Below are 15451 nucleotides of genomic sequence, written 5' to 3' on the forward strand. Positions count from 1 at the left end.
TTCAAAATTGTAAAGTCAATATGGAAGAATTATTGTTAAAAGCACATATGTACAAATAGGTTTTTTTCCCCATACATAAAGTATTTGGCATAATTATAACAATCATACTGTATCCACAACTGTTTGCTTTTATTTTTACTTTTTTTTCCTTTTTACACATAATGGTATCTCTTATTAAAATTAACCAGTTATGTACAAAAATACTTGAACTTTTTTTTAATTTTTATAGAAAACCTCTATCACCAGCCTCAACAGCATATACCTGCTGAATGGTTTCATTAAGAGAATATAAAAAAGTGGTCACTGCCTTCCAGGTAAGCTATCAACAAAAACAAACACAGTTAAACTAAAATGAGCTTCCCAACAAAAGCGGGAAATATTTAACAGCATGATTTAAAATACATTTCATATATATCTATTGTCAAGTGAGTGTTATAAACAATCAGTTAAAAGAAGAAAAACAAAGATACAAAATACATTACTACATACAAGGTGCTTTTTTTTTTTTTTTTTCACACTCCTACGACTGTGGCATTATCATCGCTACCTAGATCTAAGATGCAACACTGCAAAATTCAAGCTAGAGCAGTCAATCAATAGACATCCTCCTTCAACAAAAGGACAACAAGAGCAGCTAAGCAGACAAGCTCCACTGGGAAGAAGAGAGAGTTGTGAGGAGTTTGTTTTTTTATTTTGTACAGGATTGAAAGTTAATGCCCTTGCCTTTTGAAAGTCCTTTTGCCATTTAATCATGCTAATATATTTTCTCTAAGGTTTTTTTCCCCTCATTTACGCTATTGATTTAATACTGTCCTGTATTGATTCCTGAATTCTTGTTAATGGGACACATTAATTTGAGCCTACTTAATACTTGAACATCTATTCTGCTTCAATGACAAATTTTGCGTAGGAAGTTATCAAGTAAGGAAGCACAAAATTCAAGTTAACAGTTCTCCTGGGATCTTTTCCTTTACCTAGCTGATTGGAACTCTGAAAGTAAGTTGCTCCTTTAAAAGAAATACAGTAGATATCAAGGTGTCAGAGTACTAAAAGATTCACCAACCAATTCACAAAGTAGACTGTTAAGAATGTAGACAGCTGTCAAACATCAAAGGCAACCTGCAAGAAGTATTTTGTTGCAAGAACAAAACAGCTTCCAGTCTCAACCCTGGCAACCCCTTTAAGCATATTGTCTAACTAGCCCACTTTAATTTTAATTCGGATGAAGTGCACTGATCATTTTGCTCATGGAAAGAGCTAGAACCTCCCTCTTTTATTTACAGAAGTCACCAAAAGTAAGGGCCGTTGTGTTAGAATGTGCATCGACTTAAGCTTTCTCAGAGTATCAAGTATTCAGTAAAAAGTATACAACATTATCACACATTATACTGTTTGACAATATTGTATTGGTTTTAAGATTAAACTATATTAAAAAAGTGAACATAAAAAGATACAAAATAAACTTTTATCACTATTTACCACTTCCAAAGGAGAAACCTTTTCATGAAATTCAGCCATACTTCATGGAACATCTGGCGGCTTTGATCAGAAACGTTTAATATTGTGCAACATTATATTAATAAGCATGTTTCAATTTCATTCATTCAGAGAAAAATCTGAGTAAGTTATTAAAGTGCCTATACTAAATGTTTTCTCATCATACTTAGTATTTTGTAAACGGCAAAAATTCATTGCAGGGAAAGGAAAGTGAGTTATAACTGAGAGACTTTCCGGGGCAGGGGCCTCGGCCGGGGCCCCGGCTCAGTCCTCCGGGTCCCATTCTCCAGGTGGCTCGATCGCGATGCCAGGGGCTTGGGGGGTAGAGCAGGTGGCTCGGACGTGACAGGAATGGACAGGCTGTGAGGTAGCGGGACAGGGCGCCGCAGAGTCCGCTCATAGACGCTGTATGGTGGGGGTGTCTTGCTCTCCTTGCGCACGGGCTCCTCTGGCCCGCTGTAGCTGCGCACCGACACCGGGGCTGGCTGCTCATTCACCTGATTTTCAAAGCCTGAGGTTTCGGACGTGCTACACCGGCTGAGAGAGGAAATCCCACTGCTGTAGCTGCCTGACAGGACTGGGGAATTGGAGATCAGGCCAGGGGAGTGATATTCCACTGGAGAGGGGGTGAAAGACTGCACAGAACCCTGCTCCAATGTCGGGTAGAAAGGAGGGAGACAAAAGCAAGAAAAGAGTCATTGCACACACGGACACCACTTTGAGTGCTATCATTACAGGCTCATTTGTTCTTTGCTGCGTTCACTTCCCTGACCCCTTTACTCCTCAACTAACCTGAGGTAGGAAGAGGATGAAAGTAATCAAGGCAAGGTTTTAGAGGCACATCATTAGTCCTGTGGTTTGGCTGAAAGGGAACCTGGTACCATTTCTCTGTTCTGGTGCTTCTGGTAAAACTAGGATGAGTTCAAACTGCTAATGCAGGGACATGGGGGCAGGACACTTTTCCCACCAGAAACTTGAGAACAGGAAGAGGCACCATAAACCCTGCACTTGACTCTTCTGCCAGAGCAGAACCCCCACCTGACATTGCAAACTCAAAGCCTTTAGGCTCTCCCCTGAAATGTGATCTGCTTAATATGCACAGAGAGTTAACAAAACCTAAACGAGCTGCTAGTTTTTTCAAATAAGATTTCACAACCAACTCCAGATTTTTGTAGAGTTGTACAAATGGCCCACATTCTCCAGATGGAGATAAACTTTTGCCTGCGCTGTCCCCTTTAGATAAGGCATAGACTTTTCACGTCACCACAGTCCCTCTCCCTCTACTCACTTACCTTAACTGTCTGGCCTTATCCAGAACCTGAATTTGCTACTTCCCGTATCATCATACTAAGGGAAGTCCTAAAAGATGCTCTGTGAAAGGAGGGTCCCATGAAAAATGACACTTCCAATACACACCTATGTACCTTTAAAGCATATTAGCATATCAAAGCCTTCACACTTCACAATAAAGAAACCTGAATAACTTTGTTTAGTCCAGTGCTTTCTAAACTATTTGATCATAGGACTAGCCTTGCACTTATCAGATAATGTCTGCAACATGTTCTATGGAGTACACTTTAAAAACATGCCCAAGACTGACTTGACCTTGGTCTTTTTAGATGAAATAATGTTGGTGTACACAAATCCTTGCCTTTAGCAGGAGCCTCAAACAACACGTGTCCAACTAAGAGATCCAAATTCTCTGTCTTTGTTTAAAAAAAACAACAAATTAGACCCTCACATTCAAAATAAGACAAGTAAGACCAGTATTCTCTGCAGGATTAACTCCAATGTTTAACTGCTGGAAGAAGCTAAAGTCTATCAGTTAAGGTAGCAAACTGCATACGAAGCATTCCAACACTAATAGCTTGGTAGCAGTCTGCCCTCTACTGTAACATAGGAATTACAACACAAATATTTACTACTATGGCTTTCTTCAAACCCTCTTTGTAAGGACATGTCCATAACGCTTTGTATGGTCAGTAAAACTACATGCAAGTTTCTAGGGACAGAATACACCACCTGAAGCAGTCCTAAAAGATTAGAATAATACAATTTGTTGTTGTTGTTAGGTGCCATGTGTTGGAACTGACTCATAGTGACCCTATGCACAACAGAATGAAACACTGTCTGGCCCTTGGCCAAACCTCATTCAATGGGCTCTGATGCTGCGACTGTGCCAAAACATCTTGTTGAGGGTCTTCCACTTTTTCTCTGACCCTCCACCTTACCAAACATGATATCCTTCTCCAGTGACTGGTCCCTCCTGACAATATGTCCACAGTATGAGAGATGAAGTTTGGCCATCTTGGCCTCTAAGGAGCACTCTGGCTGCACATCTTCCACCACAGATCTGTTGGTTCTTTTGGCAGCCAATGGTACTTTCAATATTCTCCTCCAACACCATAACTCAAAAGCATCAATTCTTCTACGGTATTCCTTATTCACTGTCTAGCTTTCACATGCATATGGGGTTATTGATAATGGCTTGAGTCAGGTGCACCTTAGTCTTCAAGCTTACATCTTTGCTCTTCAACATTTTAAAAAAGGTCTTGTGCAGAAGATTTGCCTAATGCAATACGTTGACTGCTACTTCCAAGCATGAATGTTGATGGCTGATCCAAGAAGAATGAAGTCCTTAACAACTTCGATATTTTCTCCGTTGATAAGAATGTTGTTTATTGGTCCAGCGGTGAGGATTTTTGTTTTCTTTAAATTGACATGCAATCCATAACGAAGGCTGTGCTCTTTGATCTTCTTCAGTAAGTGTTTTAAGTCCTCTTCACTTTCAGCAATCAAGGCTGTATCATCTGTACATCGTAGGTTGTTAATGAGTCTTCCTCCAATTCTGATGACACATTTTTCTTCATGTAACCCAGCTTCTCAGATTATTTGCTCAGCATACAGGTTGAGTAAGTATGGTGAAAGAATACAACCCTGTAAACCATTCGGTGTTCCCATGTTCTGTTCGAACAACTGTCTCTTGGTCCAGGTACAGATTCTTCATGAGCACAATTAAGTGTTCCAGAATACTCATACTTCACAATGTTGTCCATATCTTGTCATGATCCACACAATTGAAAGCCTTTGTGTAGTCAATAAAACACAGGTAAACATCTTTCTGGTATTCTCTACTTTTAGCCAAGATTGATTGGACACCAGCAATAATATCCCTCGTTCCACGTCCTCTTCTGTATCTGTCTTGAACCTCTGGAAGTTCTCTGTCAATGTATGCTTGCAGCCATTTATGTATTACCTTTAGTAAAACTTCACTCGCATGAGATATCAAAGATATTGTCTGATAATTTCCACATTCCGTTGGGTCACCTCTCTTTGGAATGCGCACAAATACAGATCTCTTCCAATCAGTTGGCCAGGTAGTTGTCTTCCAAATTTCTCGGCATAGATGAATGAGTGCCTCCAATGCTGCCTCACTTTCTTGAAAGATTTCAATTTTTATTCCATCAATTCCTGGTGCCTTGTTCTTTGCGAATTCCTTCAATACTCCTTGGACTTCTTCCTTCAGTATCATTGGATCTTGATCATATGCTACCTCTTGAAATGGCTGAACATCAACCATTTCCTTTGGTACAGTGATTCCATCTGCTTTTGATGCATTCTGCATCATTCAATATTTGCCCAGAGAATCCTTCAATAACGAAAGCTGAGGCTTTAATTTTTTATTCAGTTTCCCCAGCTTGAGAAATGCTGAGTGTGTTCTTCCCTTTAGGTTTTCTGATTCCAGATCTTTGCACATTTTGTTGTAATATCTGACTCTCTTCTTGTGCTGACCTTTGAAATTTTCTGTTCAGCTCTTGCACCTCCTCATTTCTTTCATTTGCTTTAGCATCTCTATGGGGAAGAACAAGTTTCAGAGTCTCTTCTGACATCCCTTTTGATCTTTTCCTTCTTACTTGTCTTCTTAATGACTTTTTGCTTTCTTCCTGTACGATGTTCTTGATGTCATCCCACAACTCTTCTGGTCTTTGGTTTTTTGTGTTTAATGTACCAAATCTGTTCTTTGGACGATCTCTAAATTCAGGTGGGATGTATTCAAGGTCATATTTTTGGCTTTCGTATGGAGCTTTTCCACGGTCTCTTTCCACAGATGTAGTCAATTTGATTTCTGTGTATTCCATCTGGTGAGCTCCATGTGTATAGTTGTCTGTTATGCTGTCTAAAGAAGGTATTTGAAATGAACAAATCATTGGTTTTGCAGAATTCTATCATGCGATCTACAGCATCATTTCTATCACCAAAACCATATTTTCCAACTACTGATCCGTCTTTCCTCTTTGTTTCCAACCTTTGCATACTAGTCACCAGTAATGATCAATACATCTTGATTGCATGCTTGATCAATTTCAGATTGAAGAAGATTGCAAAATTCATCTATTTCATCTTCATTGGCTTTAGAGGTTGGTGCATAAATTTGCATAATAGTGGTATTAACTGGGCTTCCCTGTAGATGCATGTATATTATCCTATCACAAACAGCGTTGTACCTCATGACTGATCTGGATATGTTCTTTTTGACAATGAATGAAACACCAATCCTCCTCAATTTGTCATTCCAGACATGGTAAACCATGTGGTTGTCAGATTCAAAATAGCCAATACCAGTCCATTTCAGCTCACTAATGCCTAAAATATCGATGTTTATGTGTTCCATTTCATTTTTGACAATATCCAATTTTCCCAGATTCATACTTCGTACATTCCATGTTCTGATTATTAATGGATGTTTATAGCTGTTTATTTTGAGTTGTGCCACATCAGCAAATGAAGGTCACGAGGGCTTTACTCCATTCGCGTCATCACGGTCAACTCTACTTTGAGGAGGCAGTTTTTTCTGAGTTGCATTTTGAGTGACTTCCAACCTGAGGGTCTCATTTTCCAGCACTGTATCTGACAGTGTTTCTCTGCTATTCATAAGGTTTTCAGAAGTCGTTTATCTCTCCTTTTTCCTAGTCTGTTTTCATCTGGAAGTTCATCTGAAACCTGTCCACTGTGGGTGACCCTACTGGTATTTAAAATATCCACGGCATAGCTTCCAGAATCACAGCAACTCACAAACCACCACAGTACAACAAACTGATAGATGAGTCCGTTTGAGTAAACAAAAAGTAGGAACCACTGAATCAGCCTTTGGATAGAGCCAAAGCCATTATTCCTCTTCACCAGGCATGGCTTTTACTTTCTAGTTTTCATCAGTCTAATTAAAAAACTTGGGGTATTTTGGTCACTACTTAAAAAACATTTTCAGTCCTTGGGTTACTTTGACTTTTAAGAACTAATCCCTAAAATCTTCTGTCTCATTGTTGTTGTTGTTAAGTGCCCTTGAGTCAGTTCTGACTCATAGCAACCCTATATAGAGTTTCCAAGGAGTGGCTGGTGAGTCTGAACCACCGACGTTGCAGTTCAAACCAACTTTGCAATTTGGCACATTAACCCACAGAGCCACATATGAACACCCTCCAAAATCAAGTGAAAATCACAGATGTTAATTCCTCAGAAGCATGCTTGTAATGGTAAATGTAAAGCTGTGGAACGGGCATGATGTTTCCTCCACGTCACATCCAGGGATAATCCATGGCTTCCGGAGCACATGCAGCCACGTGTACTTTCTGACCACATGTGACTGCACTGCAGAATGCCACCCAAACTAGTAAACAATGTGCACTCACAAACATCTACATTGGAAACTGTAGGAATACAACTCCAAGCAGGCTTCTTGGCGATTTCCTCCTTTTTATTTACTTTGTTTTCCACATTCTCAATTTCTATCAAGTATCCTTGTTTTTGTGATGAGCTGGCAAGTCAATTGTGACTTACAGTGACCCTACAGGAGAGAGAACTGCCCCATAGAGTTTCCTAGGCTGTAACCTTTATAGGAGAAGATCACCAGGTCTTTTTTCCAGTGCAGTGGTTGGTAGGCTAGAACTGTCTACCTTTCAGTTAACCACTTAACCACTGTGCTACCAGAGTTCTGCAAATATCCTTTTTGTTGTTGTTGTTCAGTGGTACAAAGTCAGGTCTGACTCACAGTGACCCTTTTTATAAGGTTTCCAAGGAATGCCTGGTGGGTTTGCACTGCTCACCTTGTGGTTAGTAATCCAGTGCTTATACTACGGTACCACATCAGGACTCAAAGCATGCTTGTTGTTGTTAAATGCTCTTGAGCCCATTCTGACTCATAGTGACCCTGTATAGGGTTTCCAAGGAGTGGCTGGTGGGTTTGAACTGCCAACCTTAGGGCTCACAGTCTAGTATTCACCTTACAGTTCTTCATTCACATTAGGTAGGAGTGTCCCAGTAAAAATGACACCAAGCATGGAACTCCCGAGTCACACAGGCACACAATCATTCCTTCAGGATTCACGTCAACCTCAAGTTTGCCTCTGTTGTCGCCGCTCAGAACAGCAACCTCTCTCTCACCTGTACTAACAATTCTCATAGCTAGTCCAACTCAGTGGACGGAGACTAAATATTATTCTTTATCTTCATGAGGGATTTTGTATGTTTAGAGATGTTAAACAGCCTATGTCTACATATCAATGCAAATGTTTGACCTTTAAATCTTGCCAGTTTCCTCCCAAGAATTTGTGTGTGTGTTTGTGTGTTCATTTTTATCTTCTTGATTTTCTTTTTTTTTTTTTTTTTAATGTAAATGAAATCCTTGGTTTGAAACATTAAAAGAAAGAAATTACATTGGGTTTGGCTTTGCCAAAATGAGGCTAATGATAAAGTCCAAAAGCATCAAAGGAATGCTGAGGAGATCATACTTTTCAATGTAAGAGTCTTTCTTGCTCACTTTCTCTTTTTAATGTGTCTTTAACCAAAAGACCAGGCTGAAAAGGTCCCAGAAGGTTCACTGGGACAATATTTTGTTCCCAATTCAATGTATACAGTGACTCTGCTTTGTATGTTTTTAGTCCCACCATTTGGAGGATGAGGTTAAGAATCAGAAACCAAAGGGCTGTGATCATGGAGCAATCTCCCCAGAAGGAAAGCTTGTGTTTTCTCTCACATTTCCTTGGTCCCTTCTTTGCCTTATCTGTGTAAATGTAGGGGGATGGATCTTAGGAAAAGGGAACTGGGAACTAGTTTCTAGACACCAACTAAAAGAGGGCCAATACCTTCAGGGGTGATCGTCCCGCAGGGGATGGGGATACCGGCGTCGTGTGTCTTGCTGGTGAAGCTGGAAACAGAAAGAGGCAGTACTTTTGTTAAGAATAACCAGATGGTTGACAATCTGCAAATCCAGAGAAATGGCCCAAGGTATAAGGACCTCATAGGCAGAATGGGGGAGAAACTATGGCTATTCAAAACAGATGGCATCACAAAGACATGGAACACTTAATGAGTTACCAGTGTGCACATGATGCTTTAACCAATGCGGTAGGGCCCCAAACTGGTCTCACGCTCTTTATGTTTTCCCAAAGTCCAGATATGTCTCTACTGCTTGGTCTATCACAGGTGTACAGTGACAGGGAAATAGCTGCTGACTGTGGACTGAGCAGTAATAGGAAGACAAGGGTCATCCATCCCCACAGCACTGCATAGGCCCAAGGGACTTACATTTACATCTGTTTCCCCTTTTCCATCCCCAACACTCCTGCAACAGAAAACCCTTGGCCATGTCAGTAAAAGGGCGAGGTGTTTCCCATTTTCCCCTGAATGCCTGTCCTCAGACCCTCCCTGTATTTCCTGGGTGGTGGTTCTCTATGGGTTTCTTTAGCACGCCCAAGAAGAGCTTCCTCTTTGCTTCTCCCACAAGATTTTCAGGTCTTACACCTGGGAAACAGTATGTGTTGTCATATCATGCTCCCTTTGTGTGCTTGTAGATCAAATCTGCTCTTTAGAGCAAGCACATACAGTAAAGGCTGCCGTGACACAGCTGAGAGGGTTAGTGGACACATTTTTCCTAGTTCCACTGAGAGAGGTTTCTGTCAGCTCAGGGATTGCTGCTCTGTGATTAGCAGCCATTCACCAAGCTGTCAGTCCAGGTTTCTAACTCATAAGAAAACTCCAGAAAAGCTGAAGGGAAGAAAGACAGACAGAGATCCCATCACAGTGAGCACAGATGATGACAGAAGGACAGATCAGGACAGCAATCAGTGCAGAAGGGACAGAAGCCCTGCCCGAAGCGAGCTTCACCTATGTGCTTAGGGGACCCAGGAAAGTGGTCCACGATCCCCCTGGGGGACTAGGACATGCCATCAGTGCATTTCATGTTCCAACATCAGCCTCTCTCCTGTGTATGTCTAGAAGAGCAGATTCTGATGGGTGACTGGATGTTTGTCACCGCTGTGGTAGAAGTCAAGGACGTCTGCTCCTTGGGACCTCTTCCTCTTGACTCAGGCAGTCAGGAGCCACTGCACCCACTGCAGGTTCAGAGAGATGCCTCCCTGAGCAGGCGCTTTTCCACAGAGGTCTAGAATTGGTCTATCAGTATGCTTGCATTCACATTTGAACTTGCTCAGGACCCTAACTACCATTATCTTTGAGTCTATTTAGATTCATGGTATTACGGACTAGAACTGCTCCATTGCATTTTCTAAGCTATAATCTTTATGAAAGCAGATCACCAGGCCTTTCTTCTTCAGTGCTGCTGGGTGGGTCAACTGGCAACCTTTAGATTAGTAGTCAAGTGAAGACCATTTGCCTCATCCAGAGACCTTACCATAAGTAAGACTGCTCCTTTAAAAAACGTGTTTCTAGTTCCCAATTTAAAATACACAATCAGGTTGAAATAGGAGACTGTCTGACTATGTGTGCATCTGAAATACAATAAAAATTACTTGGTTAATGACTCTCAATCTTCCTGGGCCACCCAACTAATGTAAATTATCAATAAGCCTAAAAGTATTTTTTGTTCTAATTAAAGATCTTACATACCTTTCAAAGTTTACTGGTGAATGTTAGTGGTGACAGGTATACAACAAATTAGATAGCATATAGTTTATTTTAAAAGAGGAGAGTCAGCTTTCTCCTCAATTCTAAATACAAGAAGAGATAATGCTAAAAGCCAATGGAATGTGAATGATCAGTCCATGAAGGGAATGCTGCTATACTTTCTCATGCTAGGTCAGTTCAGTTTGTAAAGCTGGAAACCAAATCTAGACCAACATCACTGCTATACAGACTCACCCCATCACCAAATGGGGAAGGGAAGGCCCCTCTTAAAAACTACCCCACATGTAGGTCACCAAGAAAAGAGGTTATTGCTATAAATCCACAAAGAAAGTTGTTTCTAATTTGTTTTTCTTCAGAACCATTTCCGGTGGTTCTCAAAATCTGGTTAACAGAGGAATACCCTAAAAGACTGGGTAAAATACACATCTATGGCCACAGCGGTTCGAAACTACCAGCTGCTCCGCGGGAGAAAGATGAGGCTTTCTACTCCCGTAAAGATTTACACCCTCGGAAACCCTATACAGGGTCGCTATGGGTCGGAACCGACTCGACGGCACATAACAACAACAACAACAACAATGGCCATACAGCAGAAATATTACAACACATTCTGACTCAGTAGGTCTGAGGATAGGCCTGGGAATTTACTTCTGAAACCAGCACCTCAGGGGAGGCAGTGCCCTCAATCAACCCTTCGACAAATACTGCTTTTAGAAAACAGTCCTCTCTAGCTCACAGATAAGAGGTCTCTATGGATGCCAGCTGTTTCCTATAAGCCTATCAAAGTTACTGATAGTCAATTCCTATTTAGTGGTAACTTGGAACCTTGGTGCCAGTCCTGAACAAGAGTAAAGTGGCTGAGTTAGCAGAAGCTGATAAGAAGGTAGTTAAAGCATAGGATCGAGAAAATGTTAGTCACATAGCAAGGTTAGGCACTTCCCCCAATGTGAGGATGGTACCACAGAGAAAAACCACCATACAAATCTGTCTGAGGGTTCTTTTGTGGTGGTGTGTTTTTGGTTGTTCATTTTTTTAAAGAAAGGACCACTACTTGACTCAGCTGTCCATTCCTTTCAAAAGTAAGATAAGAAAAGCAGTTTAGGGAATACGGAGGAAGCACATCAATGAACTGTGTAACCACTAAAACTACGAAAGTTATTTATTTACCTCAGAAACTGAAGGCCTACCTTTTTCTGAGGAATTCAGGATAAGCTGGAGTATTCAATAAAACTTATTTTATAAAATAGATTGCTTGAATACTTCAAATACCCACCAGTCAGTGTGGGTCTTGGAGGGACAGGGGGAGAGATAAGCTTCCCACTATCCGACATGGTCTTGGCTTCTTTCCCACTGTCCAGGCTCCAGCTGCTAGGGGTGGGGTTCACAGCTGGAAGGAAATAACACAGCTAAAAACACATGGTCCAGCTTTGCTCTTCGAACACATGAGGTCTTGTATTAGGAGAAAGTCAGAACTATCCAGAATGAAAAAAATCAACTGGATTAAAAAAAAAAAACAAAACAAAACAGGAAAGCTTGTTTGTGAATACTAAACTTTTGTTTAATTGGCTAGCTAACAGTTATGGTTGACATTTAATTGGGTGATAGCATATCTCTTTACTTCCCTCAAGCTGTCAAAAAGAATTACACATCTCTAACGCCAGAGTGTAGAAACTTGTCGAGAATTACAAATGTGTTCAGATGCTGGATAACACATGGAAGATGTCATCACCATACTTTTTAAAAACTTGTTTTGTTTTGTTTTGTTTTGTTTTCCAGTGGAAAGTTCAGAAGGCAATAACATGCTAATATTTGAATTCTCTGGCAGTACTGTGGAGAAAGGAGCTCTGGTAGCGTCGTGGTTACGAGACGGGCTGCCAACTTTAAGGTCAACAATTCGAAACTACCAGTGGTTGCACGAGAGAAAGATGAGGCTTTCTGCTCCTGTAAAGATTTACAGCCTCGGAAACCCTGTGCGGGGTCACTATGAGTCGGAACCGACTCCACAGTACTTAACAACAACAACACTGTGGAGAAAGAATCACCACGCCAGACCATCCTGCTGACCAACAGTTTGAGGAAAGGATTTTTTCTCTTGAAATCAATGTGTTATACTGAAGTAAACAAAAAAGCAAATCCACTGAAATCTAGTAGACTGATCAACCCTATATACGGTTTCTGAGGTTGTGGCACTGTAGGATAAGCACTGAACCACAAGGTCGGTTTGAACCGCAAGGTTGGTGGTTCAAACCCACCAGCTGTTTCTTGGAAACCCTGTATGAATCTGTATGAATCACAACCAACTCAATGGCACTTAACAACAACAAATCTTTATGGACCAGAAAGTCTCTTCTTCCTCAGAGAAGCTGATAGGATTAAGTGCCAACCTTGTGGTCAGCAGTCTAATCTGATCCCACAAAGTCACCAGGGTTCTTTATACTGAATTATGTACTAAATAATTCGTAATCTCTCTGCTCATTGCTCTGTTAAGATGTAGAAATATGGAGCACCCTGTTAGGAACAAGGGTAGGACATACAAGGTTATAATTAGCATCTACGCAATGAGGTTTAAAAAATCAAGTCTTAGACGTTTCTAGTTGCTTGCTCCCTGTGTGACACTGCCACCTAATGGATATATCTGGGATTTCAAGATTTTACCACTTTCCTTTAATAGGATGAAACAGAAGTCTTAAAACATATTTTTGTCGCCTCTTTTGAAATTTGCATTATGTTTTTATTCGGTAGACAGGGTGAGCAGACTACCAAATTCCTAAATTCTATAGACAAAGATCAACATTTGACCTGTAACATTAAAACAATTTGCACTTAAAAAGAGTTTTGGCTAAGGTCTCACAAATTTCAATCTCCCAAGGAAAAGTTTTAACGTTAATGTACAGTGTACCCAAATGACAGTGCAGTCTAGTTCTTAATGTGGGCAATTAAAGTGCACGTTCCAGGACATTTCATTTAGGGACTTTTTGATTCATTGGCCTCTCCAGTTGAAAGCTTGACCCAGAGAGAAGCAAATGGGTGGCTTGATGCTTGCCATGGCCACCCTCTCCCAGTAATTGAGGAAGTCACATTTAATTTGTTCTTCATCCTCTGCCTAGTTGCCCAAGCTGATGCTAATGGGCTATTTACTGCTACAAATGTGATGAATGTGTTTGGCTCTCTTTTCTTTCTTCTTTTTTTTTTTTTTTCCCCTTGTGACCTTGAGGCAGGGCACACTCCATTATGCACTGGATTGCAATTCCTAAATCGTATTTAATTGCACAAGAGCTGTGTCGGACTCACTGAGAACAACAGATGAGCAGGCAGAATGGGCTTCATAAGGGAGACAAAGGGTGGTGGAGGGTGGCAGGCAGAGAATCGATCTGCAAAGTTGCTGTTTTTCTTGTACTGAACAAGTAGCCTAATTGGCAACTTCCTTTTAGGATGAACAGGAATTGGGTTAGTGACATATCACTCCACGTGACATACCACGCCACACCAAACAAGCCACTACACAGAAGTGTTCCTAACTTGCTCAGATTCTACTGTTAAATCCTACAAGAAAACAACACCACCACCAACAAAAACATGTTTCTGAAGAATCCTGAATAACTGCCTTTCATTAATTCTCTAAAGAGCAAACTAGTCCTGATCATTAAAGATCTCCAGAAACTGTCTTCCTACACAGACACACGGGAGACTGGAGAAAATGAGGACAAAACAAACTTACACATTTCACGATTAATGATTGGGCTGGCTTCATACCTACCTTTCTCAGGTGCAGAAAGATTAGGGTCACTGCGTGGCAAGGCCCCATCTCCAATATGATTAAACAGCATCCTCTGAAAAGGGACAAGAGTGTATTTTTTGTGATGTCACATATGAGACCTTTAGAAAATGAGATGACTACATAATTACTGAAGTGCTGTGTTCAAATTAATTTTTCTAAAGCATGATAGGCCTATAAAACCATAAGGTTTTGAGAATGAGTTGAAAAAGTTTGCATATGAATTTAAATACAAATGGTAAATTAGCGTTCATGACAAACTGCAGGAAGATGTAAATAATAAATAACAGCTAAGCTACAGAGCTCTTTGTATATACAAATGCTAAAATGACAATATGAAATGCAAGTAAAAGTTACAGGAGAAATAGTGCTCAAAAATCTCTAAAGAATAGGTTTTTGTCCCTTTTACCTCTTAAGTTGTATATTAGGCTAAAACATAAAACTGTTGATATTCTACAATTGTTAATCAACAAAAATACCTATTTTACATGATTCTGCTTAATGCAGGAGTCCTGGTATGGTGCTATAGAATAAGCATTGGATTGCTAACCACAAGGTCAGCAGTTCAAATCTACCAGCCACTCCTATGAAAACCTTTAAAGGGTCACTCCAAGTCAGAACTGACTCGATGGCACTTAACATCAAAAACAACTGAATACTTTAAAAAAGAAAAAGTACGAAGTCCTTAAAAGTAGATGCCTGACATCAATGTTTACTATTGAAATTTGTGCAACCCAAAGCAGAAAACTCAAGGTGTTAACCAGAAACACTTTCAGTCTTTCATGTTGGCAACATGTCTCCTAGAGCAGATGGAACAAACTGTGAAATCCCCTTACAACACCAAGCGACAAAGGGAAATAAAAATGGTTAGCTGGTTCAGCCAAACACACGCAGATATAATTTCTGCAAGACATCATTGCCGCGCAGATGAGGCATCCTGGGACTTTCAGGAAGATCACACAATCAGCAAATATAAACCAATGAAGTCAAATTCTACTCGCTGCTATCCATTTCCAGACACAGCAACAGACTTCTGCCAAGTTGGCATGGAAAACCCAAGAAATTAGCTGGAGTCTATATAGCTCTTCTCCTTCGCTCCCAAATAGTTCCCAAATGATCCATAAAACTGAGGGCTACACATGAATCATCAGCTTCAAAGTCCTTGAAGAGATCAGAGGTCCAAGTTTGTGGCCCTGCACTCACCCACTTGAAAGTCCAGACAGGATGAGGTGGGAGACAGTTCCCTCACTTCTCCTGTGT

At 40.7% G+C, this 15451-nt stretch overlaps 1 protein-coding gene across 1 annotated transcript in view; it reads right to left on the bottom strand.

Annotated features, from left to right (window-relative positions):
• Positions 1 to 1712: 1712 nt before the first annotated feature.
• DOCK4 (dedicator of cytokinesis 4) overlaps positions 1713 to 15451 on the bottom strand; it is a 360754-nt gene continuing 347015 nt past the window's right edge. The window contains exons 49-52 of the mRNA XM_006859354.1: positions 14174 to 14246; positions 11690 to 11803; positions 8637 to 8698; positions 1713 to 2144 (exon numbers count right to left, since the gene is read on the bottom strand). Coding sequence (XP_006859416.1) covers positions 1713 to 2144; positions 8637 to 8698; positions 11690 to 11803; positions 14174 to 14246 — 681 coding nt within the window. The remainder of the gene's footprint in view (positions 2145 to 8636; positions 8699 to 11689; positions 11804 to 14173; positions 14247 to 15451) is intronic.

This window comes from Chrysochloris asiatica, unplaced genomic scaffold (genome assembly GCF_000296735.1).
Source record: "Chrysochloris asiatica unplaced genomic scaffold, ChrAsi1.0 scaffold00032, whole genome shotgun sequence".
In the NCBI taxonomy this organism is placed as follows: Eukaryota; Metazoa; Chordata; class Mammalia; order Afrosoricida; family Chrysochloridae; genus Chrysochloris; species Chrysochloris asiatica.